At 40.2% G+C, this 27,985-nt stretch overlaps 3 protein-coding genes across 3 annotated transcripts in view; all 3 read right to left on the bottom strand.

The window, feature by feature from the left end:
* The window catches only part of LOC306638144 (uncharacterized protein), a 148,725-nt gene that overhangs the window by 42,647 nt on the left and 78,093 nt on the right, over window positions 1-27,985 (bottom strand). The window lies entirely within an intron of this gene.
* The window catches only part of COL6A5 (collagen type VI alpha 5 chain), a 149,322-nt gene that overhangs the window by 75,058 nt on the left and 46,279 nt on the right, over window positions 1-27,985 (bottom strand). The window contains exons 2-7 of the mRNA XM_079101329.1: window positions 21,454-21,549; window positions 16,922-17,521; window positions 11,043-11,675; window positions 5,236-5,796; window positions 2,800-3,354; window positions 25-600 (exon numbers count right to left, since the gene is read on the bottom strand). Coding sequence (XP_078957455.1) covers window positions 25-600; window positions 2,800-3,354; window positions 5,236-5,796; window positions 11,043-11,675; window positions 16,922-17,521; window positions 21,454-21,520 — 2,992 coding nt within the window. The 5' untranslated portion in view covers window positions 21,521-21,549. The remainder of the gene's footprint in view (window positions 1-24; window positions 601-2,799; window positions 3,355-5,235; window positions 5,797-11,042; window positions 11,676-16,921; window positions 17,522-21,453; window positions 21,550-27,985) is intronic.
* LOC306670783 (H/ACA ribonucleoprotein complex subunit 1-like) lies at window positions 20,330-21,308 on the bottom strand. The gene has a single exon (XM_079155724.1). It carries the CDS (start codon window positions 21,254-21,256, stop codon window positions 20,612-20,614), a length of 645 nt encoding a protein of 214 aa, XP_079011850.1. The 5' UTR covers window positions 21,257-21,308; the 3' UTR covers window positions 20,330-20,611.

Genomic DNA, 27,985 nt, shown 5'->3' with positions numbered 1-27,985 from the left:
GCTTTAAAAAAAATGGCAACTTACCCTCTCCTGCATTGTCACACACACTTTCTTGTAGAGGCAGGTAAACATCTTTCAGTTTGTCAAAATTATCTACATGGATGGTATTATTTTTATTGCCTGCCATAGCCTCAAGTTCATCTTGGTTGGCCTGTCCCACACCCACTGCAAAGATGGTGATGCCTTTGTTTCTTAATTTCAGTGCAGTGTCCCCGAGCCGATCCCGGTCATGGGACACCCCATCGGTGATGACAATCAGCATCTGCCTCACATTTTGCTTGATGCGGCTTCCATGTTCTTCCCTGAACAGGATGTTTGAGTGCTCCAGAGCCCTGGCAGTGTAGGTCCTTCCGGAAGTGTCCCGGCGCCTCCTCAGGTTCTCAATGATTGCCGAACTGGTTGAGTATGTGTTAAGGTAGAAAAGAATCTCAGGACTGTCTGAGTATTTGAGGGCTCCAAACTGAACTCGGTCCCTGCCAACATCTGCTTTGTTCACCAAATGGACGGTAAGGTTAATCATGCTGTCTTGCTGGTCTGGATTGATGCTGCCTGAATGATCCAGCACGAACACAACATCTAACAGTTCAATCCTTTTACAATCTGAAGAAAGAAAAAAAGAAGAAGAAGAAGAAAAAGAGGGGATTCCAAACTTTCTGTAGTGCATCCTGTACAGATCATTGAGAAGGAAAGCAATCTAACCTTTGCCATGAGCCTACTAGGCGCTAAACACGCCACTTCACTTAGTCCTCAGGGGTGGCTTTTTGCCATTTTACAGAGAAAAAAAAAAACAAGGGTCAGAGAAGGGCCACTTGCCCAGATGATGATTCCAGGGACATTTAAGCCTTCATCTGTGTGACTCCACGATTGGCGATTCTTAAGCCACACCGCTCTGTTCTGCCATTAGGAGGAGTAATACCTTTTGGTAAGCAGGCTTGCAACTGGAAGTCAATGTCGGAAGCTAGTTTAATGCCAACCTAATGGTGAGACAGACTGAGGATTGTCAAACTGACCTACTATTTTAAAGAGTTCTGGAGCTCGTTGTACAAAGTGAGGTTTCTATCCTACTCTCTCAGGCTCCAGCTGTCTTCCGAGCTTTCAAGAGGCAAAATTTCCCATGTGCAGCATGCCTCTCCCTGGTTATTTATGCTCCTTCCAGTGACCTCCTAAATTAGAACTCAGTAAGTGGCCCTAAGGAAAGGAAGAGCTGAGGCTCCTATGTCCTCCTCCCTAGAGTCCAACGCTCCTACACATTAGAAGGCAAGCAACCACTCCAATCAAAATCTCACCCTCTCATTTCCTTCCCTTAATAGCATAAGCACCTGCCTTCCAAAATTTCATTTTTTTCTACTTTCCACCTGTCTGTCTCCTCCAATTCTTATTTCTGGCAATGAAGTCTCAAATTTCCAAGTCTCACACAATGTGAAGGAGCTCAGGCAATAATGGTAAAAACCTGGGGCAATGGTTCACGGAGATTTGGTGACTAGTTATGACTTAATAAATATGTATAAGTCCATCTTATGGATGAATAGGCAGAAACTTTGCCTTATGCCACACACAGGGTCTCCACAATCATTACATTTATCAAAACAAAAAAATGCTAGCAAGAACCATGAAGGTTGCAAAGTCAAGGCTATGGCCCCTGGGTACAGCTGTCTACACTACCAAGAGTTGGGAACTCACTGCCACTCTTAGAGGAAGAAAAACTCCAATTAAGTGTTACCAAGGAAGGCTTAGAGCTATCACCTAAAACTCAGTTTATAATGTGATATTTTATTTGTTAACTTTCTGTAAAAAAAATCACATACATAATTTTGAAGAATGAAGTCCAACCAGTGTGTTTATGTTGCCAGGGGAACCACACAACAAACTTACTAACGCTTTGCTTTATTCTCTTAGTTGTATCCAAAACAGATATTAGCGGTTGATAGATTTAAGAGCAAAAGCGGTTTCAGTCTATGTGTGGATTTACAGCAAGTTCTCATTCAAAAGGCATTAAAATTGATAGTTGCACCAAAGATGGGGGCGGGGTCCATTTTCCTTCTTATTTTGATTTGGAGGTCAAGATTTTCCCCCACTCCAGGTCAATAAAAGTGAATTCTATTTAACAAGTTACTGAGTTTTTTTAAAAAAATTGATAGTTTCGAACTAAAGATCGCGCACTATAATTTGAAAAGCACTACAATTTGTGAGATAAAAACAGTCACTCCAAGCAATCAGAAAAAAAAAAAAATCACAAATTAAATGTTTCCAAAGGGGCAGCATGTGAATGAGCAAATATAAAATACCCACAAGTTAAGAGTAATGTGAAGTAATGAAATGTACACTCTATCTTTAAAATATGAAAGATTTTTTTTTTTTTTTGGTGGAGCAGTACTGTTTAAGATGCTGGATTTAATATAACTATAAGGAAGATGTATTTGTGTTTCTAATCATTTTCTGCTTAACAGTGATTATGGGCAGTCAAGAAACAATTCTAAGAAATCATTTGGAAACAAAATTTAGCTCTGGAAAACCCAGGTAGGTGGATATTAAGGAGTGAAAGCGTAGAAGAATTCTTGGAACTTCTTGGAATATAGTTGAAGTCATCAAAAGCAAGACTACTTGGAGTCAAACTAGTTGCTAAATTGTTAAACTGGAATATCCATTGAGGTGTTGGCTATTTTAATATAATGTCGATAAAACCAAAACCAAAGCAAAGCACCAGTCCAGGCAGGGGCCAAGTCCAGAGTCTAACAGTGCCTGCCCTATAAAGTCAGCAGCTCACATCCTTGAGTCGTGAAGAATAATGGGGTCACTTACCATGCAGAGTGCACACACGAAAGATGAGTTTACTTTCTATTGCCTTTAGATGATCGAAGTTCTCAACATGGAAAACTAGGCTGCCATCCCCACTGATCTCCTCCAGCTGAGTCCTGTTGGCACCAAATACCCCCACAGAGAAAATGATCACCCCTTTGTCCCGCAGAGCAATAGCAGGCTCTCTCACATCATCCTGTGCTTCTCCATCAGTGATGAGGATGAGAAACTTTCTGACATGAGGACGGGCCCCCTTGGGGAGGGTGAAGTATTGATCTACAAAGGCCAGTGCACTTCCAGTCAAAGTGTTTTCACCAATGAGAGACATTCTGTCTATTGCATCAGAAATTTCTTTTTGTGTAAAGTACTTGTTAAGCTGGAACTCTTCCTTGTTATAACCACTGAATTGAACGACACCAATTTGGGTTTTGTCTACACCAATCTGAATCTTAGCCAACAGGTTTTTCATGAAGTTTTTCATTGTATCAAAATTTGTATGTCCTATACTTCCAGAACTGTCCACCAGAAACATGACATCAGCCTTCATGTCTTCACATCCTGCATGTTACAGAAAAGACCATAAATTGGCATGGTTCTCAGAATAGGTAAAAACAGCATAGCAGTAATAAATGCATTAATGAGAAACATTGAAATTAAACTCCAGCAATTGCTGTTGTGTTTTGAGAATTTTATTTGCATCTTTGGAAGACCACAGACTAGAACCCTGAACCAGAAATTCATGGGAGATGATCCAAGGAGTTTTAAAAAGGAAATGCAACTTCTCAAAGTACATGTTCATTCATTCATACATATATCACTCATTTATTCATAATCCATGTATCCATAATTCACTCATTCATAATTCTTGAGGTGTAAAATATACCAAACCTCAGACTATGTGTTAAGGAATTCAATGGTGATCAAATAAAAATAATCTTAGCCAAAGTAATCAAGTCCCAGCATTCATAGGACCAACTAATATTCCAGAGTTTTATGTATTTTCTTGAAAAACACTGTAGTAATCTTAAATGACATTATTTTCTGGGATAATTTTAAGCAATTTGATAAATACTGCTAGTCAACATTAGAAACTGGATTGAAAAGTTTTTAGTAGGGATAATAAGTGCTTTAATAAGTACATACCTATTCACCACAGGCTGTTCTTTTACACATGAAATTTGTTGATGACTTATGGATTGGAAATCTGTATATGTGCATACACACACACATATATAGATATGTATATGTACATATACACACATCTAAGACCAATTTCTATGAAGTATTGATAAAAGATTATCAATCCCTGGTACACATATTTAACATTGTCTTCAGTGTCATCCCTTTTGCCTGTACACCTGTCCATCTGTAAACTCTGCCATCCTCCTACCAGTCTCTCTCTAAATTCAGGGAGTGTTGAAAACACTTAGCATCAGCCATATGTGGGAAAATGAAAAGACAAATATTTTTTAAAGCCAACACTCAGATCCACCAGGAGGATTGACACTCAAGACCCAAGCTGATGGTTACCCAGCTAAAGACTATCTTTCCCAGCCTTCCTTGAAACTAGACATGGCTCTGTGACTAAGTTTGAGCCAATAGCTATGAGTAACAGTGAGCTGGCCACTTCTGGGTCTTACCACTAAAATGACTGATCATCGTAGGCTCCAGAACTAGACTTTCAGTTTTGCTAAAGATGGGAGCTGCATTTGGGGTATAACAGACTCTTTACTTTGCAGTCCAAACTTTAGTTTGGAGTCTTTTCAATAGAGCAGCTTCATCTGCCCCTGCTGATACATGTGCCTCACTCCATCTGAACCTGCTCTGAGACTTGCTAGTATTTTAGTCCCTCATGTGTAGGCTCCTTGGTGTTCCTATTCCCCACTCCCCACAACAAGATGTGTTTGTGTCATAAACAAAAATGAACAACATTTCCCTGTGTACTAGATGAGTACCCATAATATAAAATAATGATTGACATTTATGATGCTCAACCCATGAAGAGTCTGTGAATGTAGATATTATCTACATTTTATGGATGAGGATGTATCAGACCGAAGAAGAGTTGAACCCTAATCTACAAAGCCTATTCTCTGTCCATTGTATTCATCTGCCTATGTGCAGCATGCACACAATTCACATGTACAATACAGTCTCTTTCACACCACAGTGATGGGATTCATAAGGCCACAACATTCTTAGCAACCTTCTACCTACTGCCTGCAAGATAGCTTCAGAGCAGCTCTCTATAGAGAGATTCACCAGGTCTCAGCAGTTGGTTTAAAATGAGGAACTGAATCCCTCCATGGTGATAAAGGAAGTTAGCAAACTGTGAGTCAGACAACAGATCACAGGGCACTTTGACTCAGCCTGGCCACTCACCTGCCTGAAGCAATTGATGACAAGGAAAATAGAGCCTTTTGTCTTTGTTTTGCTTACCTTTTTCAGTGCAGATGCTGTGAACAACTTGAGTTTTTATGCTTTTTAAGGCATCGAAGTTCTGTCCAAAGTTGACCCTTTCTTTTTCCCCAGCAATTTGCTGCAGCTGTGTTCTATTAGCCTCTCCAATACCAATTGCATGGATGGTGATCTGTTCAGCCCTTAGTCTCTCGGCAGGTTGCACAACACTGTCCTCAGACTTGCCATCAGTCAGCACGATGAGGTAACAGGGCACTTCACCTGTCCTCTCCTTCTTTCCCTCCTTTATTATTGGCCGTATGAAATCCAGAGCTTTTCCAGTCAAAGTGCCACCTCCAAGTTGATTGATGTTAAAAATAGCCTTTTTTAAGTCAATATCATTCTGATAGTGAGAGATAGGAAATTCCTCTTGGGTCTTTGTTGAATACTGCACGACTCCAACTCGAACTTTGTTTGGGCCAATGCTAAACATGTCTACCACTGACGACATGAATACCTTGATTTGCTCAAACTGCTTGTTCTGGATGCTGCCGGAGCCATCAATGAGGAAATAGATATCAGCCGCCTTTGTATCCACACAGCCTACAAGGGGAAAAAATGAACAGTGAACACGGCATTCTCTGTTAATGACAGAGAACCTGGAACGAACTTTGCAAGAGAACTTTACAACTTTGGAGGATCATGAGGCTGTGCCTGTTAGAATCAAACTTTCATGTCCATTTCTTCACTGAAATTTACAACCATCTGGGGAGAAAATTGAAACAAAGCAAGGCAGAGTTGTTTAATCAAGGTCACAGCAAGGACCAGGTTCCCAAACCTCTGGGTTCTAAGTTAAATAGTTTTTCCAGTATTGACACCTGCCCTCTTGGACACTTATGCTGTATCACTTTTTTTGAGAAATGGCATGGGATTGATGACCTTCTATTCTTACTTCCCTAGTAATCGCTTCTTCCCAGGACAACCACAATAATATATTTAAAGTTAAAATCAGATCATATTATTCTTCTACTTAAATGATTTATCAGTGTATTTAGAATTCATCAAAAACAAAAATTGACTTTATCTTGCTTCCTACCTTTTTCTCTGACCCTATTTCCAGCTATTCTTCATTTGTTTTAACCATATTGAACTTCTTCCTGTCCTTTGACTATGCCCAGGGTCTTTGCTTGCCCTCTTCTCTTCTTGGAAAACTTTCACCCAATGCCAAATATTCAGATGGTTAGTACTTCTCATTGAAGTCCAATGTCTGTTCTTGAAAAAGGCCTTTACTTCCCTCTAGTTGAAGCAGATCAGTCATTTTCTAGCCTATTAACTTGTTTATTTCCTTTATGACATTTCTTGGAATTAACCTTTTTCATTTGTTCATGAACCCAGTCTGCTACCTACCATAGAATGTCAGCTCCATGAAAACAGATTTTGCCTTTGCTTCTGCCTATGGCATATCAAAGAAAAATTTTTTTTAATTTTGAGTAAAATACCTCTCTTTATTCCTTCCTTTGTTAAGCTGAATCTATTTTGAAAGTACTTTAACTTTCTTAATAGTCTACTTGTTTCTCTAGGTGATCATTCATCAAAACTGGGAAGGAAGAAGAGCATATTTTCAAAGGTTTAGGCTATTTACGCCCTTATCTGATTTAAGAACATGAACCAAACTTTAAGTACAAAATGATTTAGTCATTTCAAAATTATTTTATTTCTTGGCAGATTTCAGAAATTTATGGCTACTGACACTACTTCAGGCTTTGAGAAGTTGTTCCTAAAGAAATCAGAAATACTTGAAATAAGTTTGACCCTGATAATTAAACTATGAAATCAATACATAAAATATTAGGGCAAAGATAAGCAGTTATCTGCAAAAGACAGAGTTGGTCTGAGGCTTGTAAAACTTGAAAGTAAGCAAAATGAATTGATTTGAGTTTAATAAAGAAGAATTGAGTTTCCTCAGGAGGGTGATGGAGGTTGACAATAACCAAAAGAAAATTTATCAATCACAGTGAGTAACTACGACATTCCAAACCTTCCAGCCCTCTCTAGAACTGTGCTAAGACACTAGCTTCTAGTCATATGTTGCTATTAAAATGTAAGTTTAAACTACTTAAAATTAAATAAAATTAAAAGTCAGCTCCTTATTTGCACATTGCAAATTCTTAACAGTTCCATGCAGCTAGTGGCTACCATATTGGATGGCAGATATGGAACATTTCCATCATTACAAATTTTGATTGGACTAAAGAAGAATGGGTCCTTTGGCTCAAGGCCTCACCTATATAATCACATATACAGGTTGAGGGAGTTCTAGATATAGAAAGCTATCAATGTATATATTTGATTTTGAAATAAAGATACCTGCCCAACTAGATGCCACTAAACATTTCAGTCAGAAAACTAACTCTCTTGCTCAGATTCCACAATCCCAAGTGGTCTTTTGATTATAATTTAGATTCAAATGTGGCATGACTCAAGGAAGAGAATGTTCCATGTACAGAAAATGAACATCTAGGCTCCTGGGCATTGATCGTTCTTGGTGTTATAAAGAAAATTGCCCTTCTTTCTCTATACATCAGTCTCTTGAGTTTGGTTAATGTGAGTGTCCCCTTGGTTTAATGCATTCTATTTAACATATTGAATATCTTCAGTGTGCCAAATGTAGTGGATAAAGCAGTGACTACGTGAGACAAGGTTATTTCTCTGTGATTCAATCACTCTGAAACTGGAAAACTGGTCAACACTTTCTGGACCATGGCAAATTCACTAAGGTTCTTGTTTTGTTTTGTTTGTTTTTAATCTCTAGCATGAGTTTCCAAGGGAGCTTACAAAAATACAGCTGCCCAGCTGAGTGCAGTATCACACTCCTATAAAACCAACAATTCCTGAGGCTAAGGCAATAGAACAGCAAGATCAAGGCCAGCCTGGGCAACTTAGTGAGACCTTGTTTCAAAGTTTTTAAAGAATAAACAAGAAGGTCTGGAGATGTAGCTCCGTGGTAAAGTACACTTGGGTTCAACCCAAGTCTCACACACACACACACACACACACAAATACAGGTGCTCAAGCCCTACCCTCAGAGGTGGATTCATTAGGCGTAGGGTGTCATGGGCTACTAAATTAATAAGCTCCTTGGCAGCCTGATAAGTTTATAGCAGATTATAGTGATCTGCCTGCCTACCCTGAAATCTCTGGTCACTTTTGTGCACACTGGTACCTACCGCCTTATTTTGATTCTCAATAGCAGCCGTGTGGGAGGGCTGTTCCTGGGTTGCTAGAATCTTCTTTACCTGGCACCTGAGCCAGAAGTATCAGGAAACTCACATTACCCCATGCACTGGAATGTCAATTCTCTGATTACACTGTCCCCTGACTAGGACAACTCTAAGTTTTGAAGGACACTGCCTCTAGAATGGCACCATGGAATTCAGCCAACATGAGCTTCCAGTCCAAAGGGACTGTCATTCTTCCCTTCCTGACCCACATCCTCACCTACCAATCTCAAGTCTTTCCTGGGAGCACTTCCTTAATATATCAATTTCATGTGAATCCTTGACTGGCATCTAGGGAATCCAACTTAAGTCAGGTACCAACATTTGAGAGCAACTGAGTGAATTAGAAGCTACCTGGTGAGGCCTTGTGAAAGACAGCGATCCTCCTTGGATGGCCCGTACCCTAGCATTGGTCCCATAGCTTCCCACTTAGAATTTCTATAATGACAGTAATCGGTTTTATCACATCATTGCAAACTTCCTCAGAGGGACCACACTATACATCCCTCCTGTGCCTAATAACTAATATAAAAATAAGGCAGCTGCCACTCTGAGGGACTCCCCTACATATTGCTCAGGAAGTAACAGAGGATTTGTTTCTTGTTGCTGCCTTGCAGTACATACGTGCCAGAATACCAGGGTTGGCCCTGTGTGCATCTTCAAACTGGTCTTTAATTGACAGGCCTGAATTTTAAATTTAGCCCTTTTAATATCATTTGAAGATGGCAATTCCTTTCCATGTGAGTGCTGTCAAATACTAGTTTCAATTACTTAAAAACATTTTATCTGTAGAGAAAATGTGTGAAGGCAGGAGATATCTCAGAATGAGATACGCTCAGTCTTATCAAATATCTCTGGGCATGTACCTTTGAAAAGAGCTCAGTAAACTAGAGCAGATTCATAAAGCATCTTAACTAGGATGTCCTTGACTAGAATGATGAAAGAAAAAATTAAAAAATCAAAATGTGAAGAAGCACTCATGTGCATAAAGACATAGGTACAAGATTTTTAAAAGAACAAAACATTGTCATTGACCCTTATACTCAACAATTCAAAATATGTTGCACAAATTATGATAAATCCATACAATAGAATATTACAGCCAACCTAAAAAGTATCTTGCAAAATAACGTCTAAGGAAATAGACAAAAGTTTATGATGTAAATTTGATTTAAAAAGTGGAGCCGGGTGCAGTGGGCCACCCCTGTAATCCCAGCAGCTTGGGAGGCTGAGGCAGGAGGATTCCAAGTACAAAGCTAGCCTCAGCAACATAGCAAGGCCCTAAACAACTCAGTGAGACCTGGTCTCTACATAAAATATAAAAAGGGCTGGGGATGTGGCTTGATGGTTAAGTGCACCTGGGTTCAATCCCTAAGACCAAAAAAATAAAAAAAATAAATAAAAAAAGGCAAGTAATGCAGAAAATACTGGTTACCAATAACCATTCCTTCTATGCTAACTGAATTCCAATTTTTTTACTTGGATACTTGACTATTACATTTCCCAGTTCCCATTACAACTCACTTAGTTACAACTAAGTGTGGCATGTAACCAACTTCTGACCCAGGGGACATGAGCAGAAATGTGTGTGTGACTTCTTTGAAGAATGGCAGGGGCACCTCCCTTTTCTTCCCCTTTTGCATTAAGTGTTTGCTGAATGTGAACGTGATGCCTGAAGCTGTCATCCTGGACTATGATCCTTGGAATAAAAGCCACCAACAGCAAATATATATATATGTATATATATATCAGGAAGAGAAAGGATCCCCAACACTGTGGTGTACCATGATGATTCATCTGCCTACTTCTGGACTTATTTGTGAAGCAGTAAACATAATTTTGTCCTGTTTCAATCACATTTACTCTGATTTCTTCCTTAGTCATACCCAAAAGTGATTGCAACTGATACAAGTTACCAAACTACGTATGTTTGCACTGTCCAGTAAACAGACCCTAGACCTAAATGGCTAATAAAAAATTAATCAAAATTGAATGACATTTAAATTTTTTTAAATTCAGTTCCTCCCTCACATTTCAAGTGTTCAAAAGTCACAGATGGCTGGCAATTGCCTTATTGGACAGTACACCTACGTCGGCATCTCACAGAACATTCTACTGGAGCACGAATACATAATTTTACAACTGGGTGTATATGGGCCTGGGCTTACATGAGCAGAGTGAGTGGAGAGAGAGAGAGACAAAGGCAGAGAAGAGACTAAAAGATGAGAAATAATTGTTAATAATTTATCTGAAGCTAGGATTACAGGTGGTTTTACTTTCCTCTTTATATCCATCCATACAATTAAAATATTTTACAGTTAACACATACAACTTTTTTACATTTTATTGAGGCATGATTTACATGCTATGCAGTTGATCTGTTATGAGTATATTGTTCAATGATTTCTGGTAAGTTTACAAATTTGGGCAACCATGATCAAAATCCGGTTTGGGTTCCCCCCATTCCCAAAAGTACCCTTATCCAATTATGTTCAATCCTCACCCCTGCCCCAACACTAGGCAACCATTCAGTTTACCATAAAGTAAGAAATACATATTTTGAAAACATACCAGTTTTGTCGAGGTTCATTTGTTCAGCATGAGTAGAAATTTGAGTCCATATTTCATTCTGGAGCTTCTTTAGGAACTTTCTACTATAAGATTCCAAGTCTGCATAGGAGTTCAAGGTGGTAACTGTCTGTTCTGTAGGGTAAGATGCTATTTCTTCTAACTGAGTACTGTTAGCCCCTTCGATGTTCATAGCAAACACAGTTACACCCTCCAGCCGAAGGTTCAACGCAGCCTCACGCACCTCGTCATCTGATGATCTGTGGGTGATCAGGACTGCAATCTGAGGGACCCCCTGTGCTCTTCTGCTGCCACTCGACTCTGAGAAACCTTCTTTCCTCAACTGCTCCATGGCAGCCCCAGCATTGGATTTCCCAGCCTGAAGGGAAAGCTTCCTGATTTGCTGCTGAAATTCGGATCCGGTTGTGCTTGATTTCAGAAAAGAAATCGTCTCAGCCCTCGTGCTGTAGCTCATCAGTCCAAGTCGCAGGCAATCAGAATTCACATCTAAGGAGCTAGTCATGTTCTCCAGGAACTTCTGCAGGCTTCTTAAATTTCGTTGGGTCCCAAATGACCCATCCACCAGGAACACAAGGTCTGCAAGTGAATCTTTCTGACAGGCTGTAGGGAAGGGAACTATGGAGAGAGAAAAAGTATGAAGATTAGGATAAACACTAACCCAGAGTAAGACAGGTACTTCACTGGTTTCCAAAAGGTATGAGTGAAAACAGAGGTAGTCATGACAGATGCAGAGCAATATTTTATCTTAGCAAACAAAAGATCAAAATTCTGAACATGACTTTCAAGCTCATTGACTTCAGAGGCTTTGCATATGCTCTTCCCTCTTTCTGAAGAATTCTACTTACCAATTTTGCTACCACACACTACTACCATCATCTCTACGGACACCACCACCATAACCACCTCCATTACCAGTACAATTGCCACCAGCAACATGATCACCACCACCGCTGGGGTGAACAGCTTCACTACCAGCACTGCTATACGCAACTGCATTTAGACCACCATCTTCACTACCAGTACAATCCCCACCACCAAGAGGATCACCACCTTCTTTACCAATACCATTCCCAAGAGCTGGGATGCAGAAAAGAGTTACCAGCAACATCTCTGACCCCAGGGAACTCACATTCTAAGGGGAGAGCAGATAACTAGATTATATTATTTCAAATAGTAATAAGTGCTAGAAAGGAAATAAAACAGGTGACTTTATTGAGTAACGATGCTGTGGAAGGAAGTGGAATGGCGGGGGACTCTAACTTAACTCAAACACGAAGAAGTCAAGAAACGCTTCTCTGAGAGGATCACATTTGGGTTGAAATCTGAATGAAGATTCAATCATGTGGAATTCTGAAGAAAGAGGAATTCTGGTAGAAAGAAAACCAAGTGGTGAGAACCAGCAAGAAGCTCAGAGTGGCTGGAGCCAGTGGATAAAGAGAAACAATGGTGGATGAGGTCAGAGGGAGGTAGGTCCCAGATTATCTGGGAGTGTCACGTGATTCAGTTTAAATGTTTTAAGTATCACTCCAGTTACTGAAGGGAAATTATGAATTCAGGGATAACAATTTTAAAACAATGTCCCTAGAAAGAGATAATGGTTCTAGAAAGGATAAAGCAGCTAAGATGGAGCAACCAGGGTCATTTTGATACATGATTTAGAGGGAGAACAGAATGCTTGATAAATTGAATTCAAGTATTGATAGCATACACAGAAATGGAAATTTCCTGGGCTTTTGACCTAAACAACTGAGTGGATGGTGGGGGTGTCTTTTTGTAAGATAGGGAAGACAGTGGAAGGAACGGGTGATAGAGTGGATTCAAGAGTTCTATTTCAGACATACTCAGTTTCAGATGCCACTGAGCATCCAAGAGGAGATGCCACATGAGCAATGAATTATATGAATCTGGATTCTAAAGAAGAGTAGGCCATATTCACATGTAGCCACTCCAAGCACAGACATACCTCAAATGTGGAAACTGTAGCCAAGAGATAAGCTTCATCTCACTAAGAATTGCCCGTTAGCTCCTCTGATCTTAGCAATCAGAAGGCATGTCTTACTATCTCTATCCCTTCAGTGCCTGGCACCTGGTGGGAAATCAAGAATATTTGTGAAACTTAAAATAATCTTATAAGTCTTTCAATTTACTCTGAATCCCACACAGTGAACTAAAACGAACTCCCAGTATGACCTCCTTGGGTTAGGATTTATTTGCCAACAGTGGTTACTATCGATACTAGTAAACCATGTGCCAAATGCCATACAAGTCACCTCATTCGTGTTACAAGGTAGACACTGAAGCACAGGGGTTAAGGAGCTTACTCAAGGTCTGAAGCAGCCAAGCCAGTGTCTGAACCCAGACTTTCCTGACTATAAAGCCCTTGTTCTTAATCTCTAAAAGGTAAGGACGGGGTCCTGCCAAGGAATATCTTGTTATACTACCCTGCTGTGAGGTAAGCTAGAAGTAGTGATAGAAACATGATCTGCACACAGCGCCCTCTAAGAAGCTAGAGCCCCATTGCCCCAGAGAGCTCAGGCTAAGCAGACACCTAGAGGGCCGGAGGTCCTCCAGGGTCCCCAGTGTGGAGGGCCACAGGATGTTTCTTCCATATCCCTAAGGACTTGCTATGGCATCTACATTTTTTTCCCCAAGGCAGGCAAAGAGTGAAGGAAAATGGACTCCCCAGTGCCTCAGGGGCAATACTGTGAAGAGAGTCTTCTGGATGCTTACCAAACCCCATTTCCTCTTCTTGAGCAGAGAGCTAGACCTGATTTTCAAGCCTTTCTTGAAGTTAGCCATGGCCATGCAACTAAGACTAGTGAAATATGAGCAATAATGTCAGCCTCTTCCAGGCTCAGTCCATAAAACACTCCCAAGGGTGATCTTCCATCTTTTTTCCCTTCCACCAGCTGCATGTCAATTCTCAGGACACACTGGAAGTCAGATTTGAAGGTGGAAAAGTCATCACCAACCTAGTTATCCAAACAAAGGACAACAACTGGTATCCTAAGCCATATAACATTACAAGGGAAATAAATCTATTTTTCATGAAGGCTATTTATTATTAAAGTCTATGTGGTCTGACTGGGGGAGGGGAAGAATGAGCCCATAGCTGTCGCTATGAAACAGGACAATGAATGGTAGAGCAGGAAGGAAGCTTCAAGCACACCAACTCATGCATCTTACAAACGAGGATGCTGATGAAAAGCAAGATAGATGGCATCACTTATCCAAGATCAGATAGCCAGCGAATGGCACTGTCCTGATCTTTTAACTTTGAGTTCAGGCTACCTTGTACTACACCAATTGACTTCCAGGGCTTTAGCACTAGACAGCACTGTCCAGATGACCCGCCATCATCACCAATTGAATACAGAGGCAACCAGGAAAGTCCAGTATACTGGAGATTCTTTCTGCCTTCCTCCAGAGAGAATGGCTGAATCTTCTCATCCATATGGCACGCATTGAACACCTCCAAGGAACTGTGAATTGACCTGTTTTGCTTGCCCAAGACTGTGTTTGGCTTCCCATCCCATATTCCTCATTCCTTTCTAGTGCTTTCTGGGAACATCTCCCTAGTAAACTATTGGTACTTAAGGGCCTTCTATTTTGAAGTCTTCATGGAAAATTCATCTAAGACACAGAGCATTGTTCAAGTAAGAAAGTGAGTTAGGGGGGCAAAGGCAGACTCCTTTTTGGCCCAGGGCATCAAGAATGAAGATATATGTTCTCATCTTTATGTTCTGAATTTCTGCATGAAGTACAGGGACTTCCCAGGAGTAGAAGAGAAGGCAGCTCTGGCATCTGCTGGGTGGCAGCTTAGGCATAACAGGATGGCTTTCTGGCCTGGCAATCATTATTCCCCCCAAAGGAAACCCACTGCAACGCTGGGGTAAGTTCTGATCTCAAGTAGCTTTGCACCCAACAGACATCACATGGATGGTGGAGCCTTAGAGAAAGGGCGTGTGCTATCCCATGGGACACTCGTGGGGATTCTCAGAAAATAAGTTGGGAAGAATTTCATGTTGGAGGTATGACAGGCCAAGTCTTGAATTATGTGAGTGAGGAAGGATACTAAGTTTAATTTGCACTGTTTCTAAACAACTTCATTCATATCCATAAGATTGTGAGATATATCTCCAGTACTTCAAATTTTTTTTAAAAAAGAAAGCACTGAAAGATACATCCTAATCCAGAATGTATAAAGAACTCAAAAAACTTGACACCAAGAATATAAATAACCCAATCAACAAATGGGCTAAGGAAATGAACAGAACTTCACTGAAGAGCTACAAGCAATCAACAGATAAATGAAAAAATGTTCAACATCTCTAGTGATAAGAGAAATGCAAATCAAAACTACCCTAAGATTCCATCTCACCCCAATTAGAATGGCGATTATCAAGAATACAAGCAACAATAGGTGTTGGCGAGGATGTGGGGAAAAAGGTACACTCATACATTGCTGGTGGGGTTGCAAATTAGTGCAGCCACTCAGGAAAGTAGTATGGAGATTCCTTAGAAAACTTGGAATGGAACCACCATTTGACCCAGCTATCCCACTCCTTGGCCTCTACCCAAAGGACTTAAAATCAGCATACTACAGAGATACAGCCACATCAATGTTCACAGCTGCTCAATTCACAATAGCCACACTGTGGAACCAACCTAGATGCCCTTCAATTGATGAATATATAAAGAAACTGTGGTATATATACAATGGAATATTACTCCACCATAAAGAAGAATAAAATTATGACATTTTGCAGGCAAATGGATGAACTTGGAGAATATCATGCTAAGTAAGATAAGCCAATCCTCAAAAACCAAAGGATGAATGATCTTGCTGATAAGTGGATGATGATACATAATGTGGGGGTGGGAGAGAGTCAAGAATGGAGGAAGGAGGGACTCTATAGAGGGATAAGAGGGGTGGGAGGGGTGGGTGGGATAAAAAAAATAACAGAATGAATCAAAAACTATTATCCTATGTAAATGTATGATTACACAAATGGTATGCCTCTGCTTCATATACAAACAGAGAAACAAGATGTATCCCATTTGTTTATAATTTTTAAAAAATGTAAAAATGTGGAAAAATGTATCTTAAAAGTAAAGATATCAGCATAAGATGATTATATGACTGGGAGAGATCATGAGTCAAAATTCTGCCTTCATCAGACATTGATACTTATTAGAGAAATTTTGCCTCCAAGGGGAAAATGGCACAGAGAGGGATGAGCCACACAGCACACACAGGCTCAAGATTGTGGTCCACAGAATCACACTACTGCACAGCTTGAGGGTATCTCTTTTCTGCTTGGATGAATGCAAAACATGGGCTAATGAGTCTCTTTCTAAGGCTATCATTCCCACTGGATGTTGCTATACATTCGTTGATGGGCATTACTATTTATTTTGTGCCTCCTTTGAACCAGGACTGTGAGGAAAAGAAGACAGACAAGGATCTTATTTCTGTACCTGTAAGGTTCTCATGTGTTCATTCATTAAGAAACAGAACACCAGCTCATTCTCTAGACCCAGAGAATATAGAGATGAGAACAAGTGGCCAGTTCTGCCCTTGTGGTGCTACCAGTTCATTGCTGGGGAAGGGAGCAAACAGAAATGGATGATTATAGAAATTACAGCTGTCATAAGGTATCCACAGGAAGAAACTGTCAGACCCTAAAAGAAATGAGAGGACAAGAGTATAGGGTTGAGATTTAAATGACAACAGAGTTATTGGTCTGTAAGAAGGAAAGGAGTACAGTAGGATGCCTGCCAGAGAAAACAGCATGAGCAGAGGCAGAACAAGAGGATGATGTGCTGAAACTTCCCATGCTTCGATGTGGCTTCCTTACCGTTTATATCAGCATCCACTGCTCCTTCTCTGTACTTGGTTGCATCCTTGATGATCTGCGTCATGTTTGAGGAGAACATGCTGAGGTCTCTGACCGTCCGTAGGTTGAAATGAAACTGAGACGTGGCCATGGCCCTCAGGTTTTCCTCGGAAGCCTTCTGCATCCCCACAGAGATGATCCTCACCCCCTCTTTCCGCAGGGCCTTTGAAGCCTCTTCCACGTCATCCTCCGATTCAGCTGAAGCCAGGACCACCAAAATAGGAGGAAACAGTTTCCTGTCTCTTCCATCTGTAGGTGCAGAGAAGTAGGTCCTGTGAGCCTCCCCAAGAGCGTTTCCTATCCTCAGGGACCCGCCAATGAACCCGAAGTTCTTTTTGAGGTGGTTCAGCATGGGGTTCCTGCTCCTGAAGGCACTCAGGTGGAATTCATTGTGGAGCGTGTCGCTGTACTGGGCCAGGGCCACACGGTACTTGTTGGCCTCTATGGGGAGACTGTTGATCATTTTATTGATGAACGTTCTCACAAACGGGAAGGACTTAACTCCCAGGTGATCAGAGCTGTCCACCAGGAACACGACATCTGCGTACTCAGGGCCTGGCCCTGTCAAAATCAAAAGACAATGGAAAGACGGTTATTGTTCGTTCTTTACATTTTAGACCACAGTAGTCATTTGAGATCATGTCCTCATGTTATAGGTCGAGCAAAATCCCAAGTGTCTTCCAGAAGTCAAACAAAGAAACTGTGCTTGTTTTTGCTAAAATGGATCAAGGATCTGGGAATTAGGCTTGAGACCCTTCACAAAATAGAAGACAAAGTAGGTCCGAATCTCCATCATGTTGGCTTGGACCAGACTTCTTAACAAGACCCCCATAGCACAATAAATAAAAGCTAGAGTCAATAAATGGGATAGATTCAAATTAAAATTTTTTTCCTCAGCACAGGAAACAATCAATAATGTGAAGAGAGCCTACAGAGTGGGAGAAAATCTTTTCCACACACACTTCAGACAGAGCACTCATCTTCAAAGTTTATAAAGAACTTAAAAAACTTTATACCCAAAATACAAAGAACCCAATCAATAAATGGGCTAAGGAAATGGGCAGACACTTCACAGAAGAAGATATACAGGTGATCAACAAATACATGAAAAAGTGCTCATCATCCCTAGTAATTAGAGAAATGCAAATTAAAACCACCCTAAGATTTCATCTAACTCCAATTAGAATGGCTATTATCAAGAACACAAGCAATAATAAGTGTTGGCAAGGATGTGGGGAAAAAGATACACTCATCCATTACTGGAGGAGTCCAAATTGGTGCAGCCACTCTGGAAAGCAGTATGGAGATTCCTTAGAAAACTTGGAATGGACCCACCATTTGACCCAGCTATCCCACTCCTCAGTTTATACCCAAAGGACTTAAAATCAGCATACTACAGAGATACAGCCACATCAATGTTCACAGCAGCTCAATTCACAATAGCTAGATTGTGGAACCAACCTAGATGCCCTTCAATTGACAAATGGATAAAGAAACTGTGGTATATATACACAATGGAATATTACTCAACCATAAAGAAGAGTAAAATTATGGCATTTGCTGGTAAATGATGCTAAGTGAAATGGGCCAAGCCCAAAAAACCAAAGGCCAAATGTTTTCTCTGATAATTGCATGACAATATTTAATGAGGGAGGGTGGCAGGGGGAAGAGAAGAATGAAGGAACTTTGGGTGGTGTAGAGGAAAAAGGGGTGGGAGGGGGTAGGGGATAGAGAGATGGTAGAATGAAACAGACAGTATTACCCTATGTATATGTATGATTACATGAATGGTGTCAATCTACATTGTGTGCAACCATAGAAATGAAAAGTTGTACCCCATTTGCATACAATGAATCAAAAGGCAGTCTGTAAAAACAAAAATGATTTTAATTAAAAAAAATTGTCATGTAAGAGGACTTTAGTAAAGTTAGCCAACAGATTTTTCTTACTCAACTCTACACCAAAGATAACTTTTTTTTTTCTTTTTCAGAAAAAAAAAAAAAAAAAAAGCACCAAACTCTAAAACTGTATAATGGATAAAAAATACGATACCAGCCCCAGAAAGTTCCAAAGTGGTCTGAGGACTAACAGCAATTTTTGGAAAGAGCATAGAGTAAACAGCTATCTTGGGCTGGACAGCCTGGAAGCAGAGTCTGAGGCAGGGACTTCAGGTAGATGGGCTCGGTAGGGGAAAGTAGTGGAAGAGCACGACCAGACAGGAATGGAGCAAAGGAACATACCATCAGGTGAAGTCTAGCTTTGGTCTGGTCTTCAAGTGACTCTGATGCACAAATTACTGCAGAGTTTTCCCTCTTTGAGGAAGAGGACCAGTTTTTTGTATGCCCCTAACAGTCATCAGCTGCAGGCCATCCACAGAAATTGGAGGGAAGGAGCAGAGGTGATAGGAATCACCCCTTAGGTAAGGAGGCTCTGGGAAAACCAGAAATGAATGGCAGCTGGGGCTGTTTCAGGTAATATTGACAGCAGCTGGGGAAGGGTGCGCCTGCCTCATAGAATCTGGGCATGGGGAGGCACCAATAGTGTTCATGTCAGCTACCTCTTTCAGTCACCTCCACTCCCAAAATTAATGATCTGATGGAAAAGGTCCAACGATGGGCTCTTTCAAAGTAACTCAGAAACTCATCATGAAATCTTATGGTGGCACAGTGCAGGGTTGCAAATACTTTCAACTGTTGAGAGGAAAGAAGGAAAACCTCGCTTTCACACTCCATACACACAAATGTTGAATATCTCTTAGTGGAAATGCTAGGGACCAGAGTGTTTCAGATTCTGGAGGTTTTTTGATATTTTGGAATATTTGTAAGTATATAATGATATTTGGAGGGGTTAGCTGCAATTCAAGTCTAAACATGAAATTTATGTTTCATATACACCTCATACATATAGTCTGGAGGAGTTTTTACACAATATTTTGACTGCAACCTGCCACATAAAGTCCGGTATGGAATTTTCCACTTAGGTGTCATGTCAGAGCTCAAAACATTTTGGATTTTGAATCACTTCAGATTAAGGACTTCAGGATTAGGGATGCCCAACCTGTATCTTTCATGTTTGTGAGGGAGAAAAAAAGGCAGGCAATGGTTTAGCCCCAAAAATACTTAGAATGTTTTTTCTGTGGGGTCTCTTTTCTTCCATTTTAGGCCACAATTCAAACTGGCCTATAAACATTAAGGATTGACTCTATTCACAAAGATGTGGAACACCAAGACTTAAGCAAGCCAACGAACAATCAAAGTTTTTCAAGCCACGCGTAATGTCGTTGATGACCCCGCTCCCCCGGCATTATACCATCTTTGAGAAATTAATGCCAGGTACATTGATTTTTTTTTTTTAATAAAACATTTTATTAAAAAAATTCATATATGCTTCAAATGAAAACGCCTGTCCATTTATTAAGCACCCACAGAGTACCAGGCACTATACAAAATAGTAAGACTTGTTTATGCTCTTTCAGAGCAAAATTGATCGTTCTGCCACACTCATTTTTGCATGACACTGACACAACGGTTCCACTGTCATAAGATGACCACATCTTCAAGACTTGCTCAAGACACCAGTTTCCAAGCCAGAGTAGAAGCAGATCGTGCAGTTAAAGCAGAAGTCAACTGATGAAGTCTGTCAGATGTACATCTAATGTCCTCTCCCTCGGAAACCACCACCCCCTCTTCCTCCTCTGAAGCCTCCACCTCCTCTTCCACCTCTAAATCCACCACCTCTACCACCACCTCTACCACCTCCTCCTCCTCTTCCTCCTCCTCGGCCTCCCGGGCCACCACCTCTTGGAGGTCCTTTCTCACCCGGAGGTCGAGGTAAAAATCTCTGCAGTGGCAGCAGCTTAAATGGGTCTATATAAAACTTCTGTAGTTTTTTAAAGGAAGCTGCCTTCATGTTTTCTGACAATTTAACTGAAAAATAAAAATCTCTAAGTTGTCCAAATATTTCATCCACTTTTCCAATTTGTTCTTTATTTTCTAAATAAACAGGAGCATTGAAATAAGGCACCTTATTTTCATCTGTGGTACATTTACAAACTATGTCATCTTCACAGGGATGCAGGAACTCTCCTAATAAGACTACACGTTCTGGAGGTCCTTGGTCTTGGCCTTTGTTAAAGCCTCCGCGGCCACCCCCTCGTCCAAATCCTCCTCTGCCGCCGCCTCTGAAGTTGCCTCCTCCTCCACCTCGAAAGTGGTTGTTGCTATTGCCGCCACGGTTGAAGCCGCCACCGCCGCCACCTCGGTTAAAGCCTCCACGACCTCCGCCTCGAAAAGACATGATCTTTTCTACCTGCTCCCCAAACAGGAGGCAAGGTCTTCACGCTGCACTGCCTTTCTTCCTCCCTCCCTCCCGCGGCTGCGTTCTACATTGATGTTTTGTAAATTCTTTATTTCTCTGTTTATTAAAATAAAGTTTGATGAGATCTAAAAAATATTTATTTTCCCAAACAACAATAAACATAAAAATACTAGTACCTGGGCTCTGATCTGCCAACACTTCAGTCCAAAGGATTAGGGCAACGATGATTAGGTGGATCTTCATTTCGTTAATGGAGTTTTCTTGCTTTTATTCTGAAAAAAAAATTATATATGTATATGTAAAAAATTTTCATATGTACATGTATATATATACCTATATGCATATATATATTTGCAATATGAGAAATCTTAATGAACACTGTTGGAGTAGTTGGAGGGCATGGATACACTGTAAACAAGTCTTTGTCAAGAAGTTCCAACCTCTTTTATCAAGCTTATTTTTGAAAATAGATAATGCTTATGCTTGCTGAGCCCTTAACATGACTCAAGTACCTTTCTCAGTGTTTAACAAGTATCATCTAAATTCATGATCATAACAATCTTAGAAAGAGGTACAATTGGGCTGGGGTTATGGCTCCATGGTAGAGCGCTTGCCTAGCATGCGTAAGACCCTGGGTTCGATCTTCAGCACTACATGAAAATAAAATAAAGGTATTATGTCCACCTGCAACTAAAAAACAAAATTTTTTAAAAATTCAAAAACCGAAGAGATGCAATTATTATAGCACATGATAGGGAAACTGAGGCACCAAATGACTTGAAAAGTGGTAGATCTAGGACACTACCCCAGACAAGGAGACTGCCACACCCATTCCCTCAGCGACTATGCCACAATCCTTATATAAAATCCACAACTTCACACAAGGTATGCAGTCATGGTTTTTTGCCCCCTATCATTATGCTGACCAGGACTCTGGTATCTGTGTATAACAGTTCAAAAAGTCAGCAGCTACTTGTGTTTTCTTCTTTAAATGCTTGTGAGAACTGTTCTCTCACAGTTATAAGCAGTCTTACCAATCCAGTTCATCATCTTTCTCCACATAGTTCACAATCAGAAATCTTCATGAAAAATTAGAATGTCATAGAAATTCCACCAAATCAAAGTCATTCTTTATTTTAAAAAAATAGATTAAAACGACCAATACTAAAAAATACATCTGCCTTAAATGAGATACTAAAGATATTAAGGGCTGATTTTTATTCTAGAGTTGAGTTTTCTAGCAGTTCTTTTGAAATTGCTGATCATAGAGGTCCCAAGACACCAGAGTGGAGATCCTAGTACTTAGACAGGGTTGAATCACATCTCTAAGGCTTCTCCTGACTAAAATTCTCTGATTCTTTGATGCTATCATTGGCAGAGAGTGTCATAAACAAGTTTTTAGAAGTTAATTTGCCATTTTCAGGTAGATAAGCCCCCCAAATAGATTTTTAAGCGTCCAAGCTTAAAAAAATACCAAGTGCACCAACTCACTCATTTTCACAATTTCCAGGGCTCAAACTCTCAGAGACGGATTGGGAACTTAAAACTAACATCAGGCCAGGTGCAGTGGCACACGCCTATAATCCTAGAGACTAGGGAAGCTGAGGCAGGAGGACCATGAGTTCAAAGTCAGCCTCAGCAACTTAACGAGGCCCAAAGCAACTCAGTGAGACCCTGTCTCTAAATAAAATATAAACATGGCTGGAGATGTGGTTTGGTGGTTAGGCGCCCCTGGGTTCAATCCCCAGTATGGGGAAAAACACACACACACACACACACACACACACACACAACTAGTATTAGCTTTGCGCCCACTGCAGGGGGAATAACAGCCAAACTAAGTATCTAGAGAGAAGTCTCCACACACTGAATGCTGGGCAGCAACCAGCTGGCCCTGCTGTTTCCTGTGGGGATATTCATCCCATGCAAATCACAGAGCATTGGGGAACAAAACTTTCCAGGATACAAAATAGAAGGTCATGGTGAAATAATGATAATCACCTCCCTTTTTCTGATTACATTCCTTTGGTCATAAATGTCTGTAAAGACAAATATCACACATGCTGAATGGTAAGCCATGCTTCCTATGGGGCAGTCCGTTTTATAACATATGGCATGGAGTTTTAAAGAGGAAAAAAAAAAAAAAAAAGCTTAGTTCAGCAAAATAAAAAAGCACACGATAAAGCTTGCAACCTTCTGGCAGGATCTGACACTAAAGAAACATGGAAATTGCTTAGTAAGTTTTAATAACATAGCAAGGTGTTAGTGTAAGTCTTGAGCCCACTGGATTGGGAATACATATGTAAACAGTTAATTGGAGGTTTACACTGCTAAATCTCTACTCAAAAACAACATAAATAGCATTCTGAAGCCACCAAGCTTAATTTCTCTTTTTCTTTCCTTTTGCAGCTATGCAGCTAAAGAAGCAAGAGATCCTTAAGTACAGTAAAAATTAAAGGTCAGGTCATCTCTTCTGTCCTTCCTGCAGGGTTTGCCCTCCTCTTTTCTTGGTTTATAATCCCTCATTCAGTATAAAGGCAGTACAAACAGGTCAAGACCCTGCTCTGGCCAGAATATGGAGTTCCAGCAGAAGGCAAAGGTACAACTTCAGGACCTGCAACCTCCAGCTTATTGAAAGCAGGACTGAACACCTCATCTCTAACTATATTAAATGTTCTGCCTTCCTAGCTCAGTGCATGCTCTAGAGTGGGTTCTCAAGAAATATTTGTTGACTCAAGTTAATTACTTAGGAGGTAATAAGAAGCTTCATCAATACAGCCACTGCCAATCAACTGCCTTTCAAACCTCACACAGCAGCAATTCCAGGCATTTCTAGAGCAAAAGACCATGTCTGGAGTATCCTGAGATTGAAAAAACAATGGTCTACAAATGGGAAGCAAACTCCACCAGTTTTAACAATTATGTAACAAGTCATACTACTGTATTGGACCATTCTAAACAAGTTCTGATAGAGGTGGGGTTGGGGGGAGCCTGCTCTAGCAGGGAAGACTTTGGGATAGTCCTAGTTCCACCTTTGCAAAAAGCAAAAGACTTTCCAAATCCGGTAGGGTCAGCCCAGATGAGGAAGGGAGGTTTGGCAGCAGTACCAAGACCAGTTTGCCCTATAATGCAGGATAAAGCATATGAGATGCAAGAATGTTGAGTTCTGGTTTGGCTGGAGGGTGGATTGAGAGGGTCCAGGGATGCTGTGAAAGGGCTGATTCTTTGCATCAGGTGGACCTTCGCTAGAAAGACTCTAACTGCACTTCCCAAAACTCAGGCTATCTTAGGCATAAAGGGGAAGAGGAGATATCAAGGATCCAAAATAGAGAGGTGCCTACAATTAGATTACACAGCTCATCAGTAGAATCAAACAGTCTCTCAAGATTTTCTTTGTGGGGCAATGTCTGCTGTCTTCTTCTAAGGACATGTTCATCCAAATAAATCATATTAGAACTGAAGGCAGGAATGTTGTGCCCCCATCTTCTAAAATTAAGACAGATAAGACACATGAGAAACATAGACTGTGGCTTAATTAACAAATCTACCAACTCTCACATCCAACTCTGCCATTTATAGCTACTTCATGAAACTACTTACTATAGGTTCTTGGACACAAAGAGTGAAATACATAAAATATTCCCTCCAAGGGCATACAGTCAGTCTATCTGGGAAATTAAGACAATTTTGCTAAAATATAAAATACAGACAATACCAAATGCTAAGTCCTTCATAAGGTCAGGAAATGTCAGAACCCCATTAGTTTTTACTAAAATGTCCCTGAAAACCCCATCATACAACATGTGTGGCACCTACTTTGATGCCAGGCACACGGTAGATGTATAGTGAGTATTTGTTGAAAGAATGGATGAACCTATTTCAAAATATGTTGAAAAGAACTGAATCACAATGCAGTTTAAAAATAGAACATAACACTTCAGAGTTCGTTATATGAAAATGTACTGAAAAGCAACAAGCAAAAGCACTTGATATATTCTTAAGGCTTTCAAAACTTTGATCAAGAGTAGCAGAAAATATCAAAGAATTAGAACTCATAATTAAAATTATGAGCTCCTTTCTGAGACTTGATTCTCTAATCTACAAAGAAAGAGGGCCAAACATCGGCTCAAAAATCTCACTTTGTGAATTAGGGTTCAGATCATCTAGGTACAGGCTCTGCCAAAGGCATAAAATGGGGTTCCATCTCTTGAAGGTCTGGGCCTCTTAGACTGAAGACCCCTCAGAAGGGCATGAACTCACCCTTCTTGCCAGAAATTTGGCAGAAACTACAGTGATGCAATCAGAAGTTTTCTTGCTTATATTTCTAATACTTCCACTTGCCAAAACATCATGCGACCTGTTATATCACAGGGAAATAAATGACATTGGACCATAGCTACTTTCCAAATCATGAAGCCTCCAAATCAAGACCATCACCATCTACGCCCTCAATGCCTTATTTCCACTGAGGGTGCAGCCCAGCTCCCTGTGGCAGTTAGATCTCCCTGGGGTCTGAATGTGTGCCTTATTCTTGGAATTGCTGCTGAGAAAACAGAACATGACTCTAGGTTTTCATTACATCTTACTTAAAGAGGAAAAAGTTGTGGGCTTGTGATTCTCAATCTTGGGTACACACTGGAGAACTATTAGAAACTACTGATGGATAATCCCACTCCAAAAGTCTCTGACTCAGCTGATCAGGAATCTGCCTGAACACTGGAATTGTTCTGTTGGTGCAATACAATTATACATAATAGTGGGATGCCATATTTATATATGCATATAACATAATTTGATCAATCTCATTCCCCAATACCTTCCCTTCCCTCCCTTCCTCCCTCCCCTGGTCTGCTTGCCTTACTCTACTGATCCACTTTCTACCTTCTATTGCTGTTATTATTATTTTAATTAGTGCATTATAGCTATATATATATATATATACACACATATATATGATATACATATATGATTCATTGTGGTACATTCATACATAGACATAGCATAATGTGGTATATTTCATTCCCCAATACTTCCCCATCACCTCCTCCTCTCATCCTCTCATCTCTCATATTCTCTCTCTCTCTCTCTCTCTCTCTCTCTCTCTCCCTCATTCTCTCCCTCCCTCCCTATCTCTGGCTCCTCCATACAAAACAAAACTTGACTTTCTGAGTGTGGTTTATTTCACTCAGCATAATGTTTCTCAGTTCCATCCATTTACCCATGAGTGACATAATTTCATTCTTCTTTGTGTCTGAGTAAAACTCCATTGTGTATATATGCCATATTTTCTTTCTTTTTTTAAATTTTTCTATAATAGCTTTATTTTTAATTGCCCCAAACTGGAAGCAACCAAGATATCCCTCAACAGATGAATGAATAAACAAATTATGGTTATATCCATACAAAAGCATAGTATTCATTGATTATAAGAAATGAACTACTATACTACATTTTCTTTATCCATTCATCTGTCGATGGTCACTAGACTTTTTCCATACCTTGACCATTGTGAATTGTGCTGCTATGAACATAGACCCCCATGTATCACTGTAGTATGCTGATTTTAGAACTTTTGGATAAATACCAAGGAGTGAGATAGCTGGGTTATAGAGTGCATGCTTTCCTAGTCTTTTGAGAAATCTCCATATTGCTTTCCATAGTGTTGTACTAACTTGCAATCCCACCAAAAATGTATAAATGTACATTTTCCCCAACATCCTCGCCAGCAATTATTGTTCTTTGTATTCTTGATGACTGCCATTCTAACTTGGCATTCCCCTGATTGCTAAGGATGTTGAACATTTTTTTCAAATATTTGTTGGTCATTTGTATTTTGTTTTTTGAGAAATGTCCATTTAGATCTTTTGACCAGTTATGGAAGGGTTGTTGGGCAGGAAGAGGGAGTTTGTTAATTTTTTTTTAGTTCTTTATATAGTGTTAGCCTTATGTTTGCTTCTAGCAATTTCAGTGTTTTGGGTCTAATTCCTATGTCTTTGGTCCACTTTGAGTTGATTTTTGTGCAGGGGAAGAGATAGGGGTATACATTTAATCTTCTATATATGCATATCCAGTTTTCCCAGCTCCATTTTTTAAAAGGTTGTCTTTTTGTCAATGTATGGTTTTGACCCTTTTGTCAAGAATCAGATGACTATATGTGGATTTGTCTCTGTGTCTTCTATTCTACTCGGTTGGTTTTCATGTCTGTTTTTATGCCAATATCATGCTGTTTTGTTATCATGGCTCTGGGTATAACTTGAGATCAGGTACTGTGATGAGTCCAGCATTGCTTTTTGGCTTTGAATTGCTTTGGCTATTCTGGGTCTTTTATTTTTCTTCCAAATAAATATTAGAATTGTTTTTCTAGTTCTGTGAGGAATGTCACTGGTATTTTGAGGAAGATCACACTGAATCTATAGTTCACTTTCATTGATATGGCCATTTTGAAAATATTAATTCTGCCTATGCAAGGACATAAAAGATCTTTCTACCTTCTAAGTCTTCAATTTCTTTCCTTAGTGAACACTGGGGTTTTTTAAAGTATTCCAGGTAATTCTGATGTACAGCCAAGGTTGAGAGCTGTTGGGTTAGGTCATCCTGAATGGTCTCTAGAAAAAGTGCTGCAGTACAGTCCTCAATGGCTTTAACTGGAAATTATGGTCAGTGATGGCTATAGCAATGTGTTGTCTAGAAGTTTACACGAGGTCATGT

The sequence above is a fragment of the Sciurus vulgaris genome, assembly GCF_902686455.1.
Source record: "Sciurus vulgaris genome assembly, chromosome: 10".
Classification (NCBI taxonomy): Eukaryota; Metazoa; Chordata; class Mammalia; order Rodentia; family Sciuridae; genus Sciurus; species Sciurus vulgaris.
The sequence above is the reverse complement of the archived record's forward strand: the minus strand, read 5'-3'. Positions and strand labels throughout refer to the sequence as shown.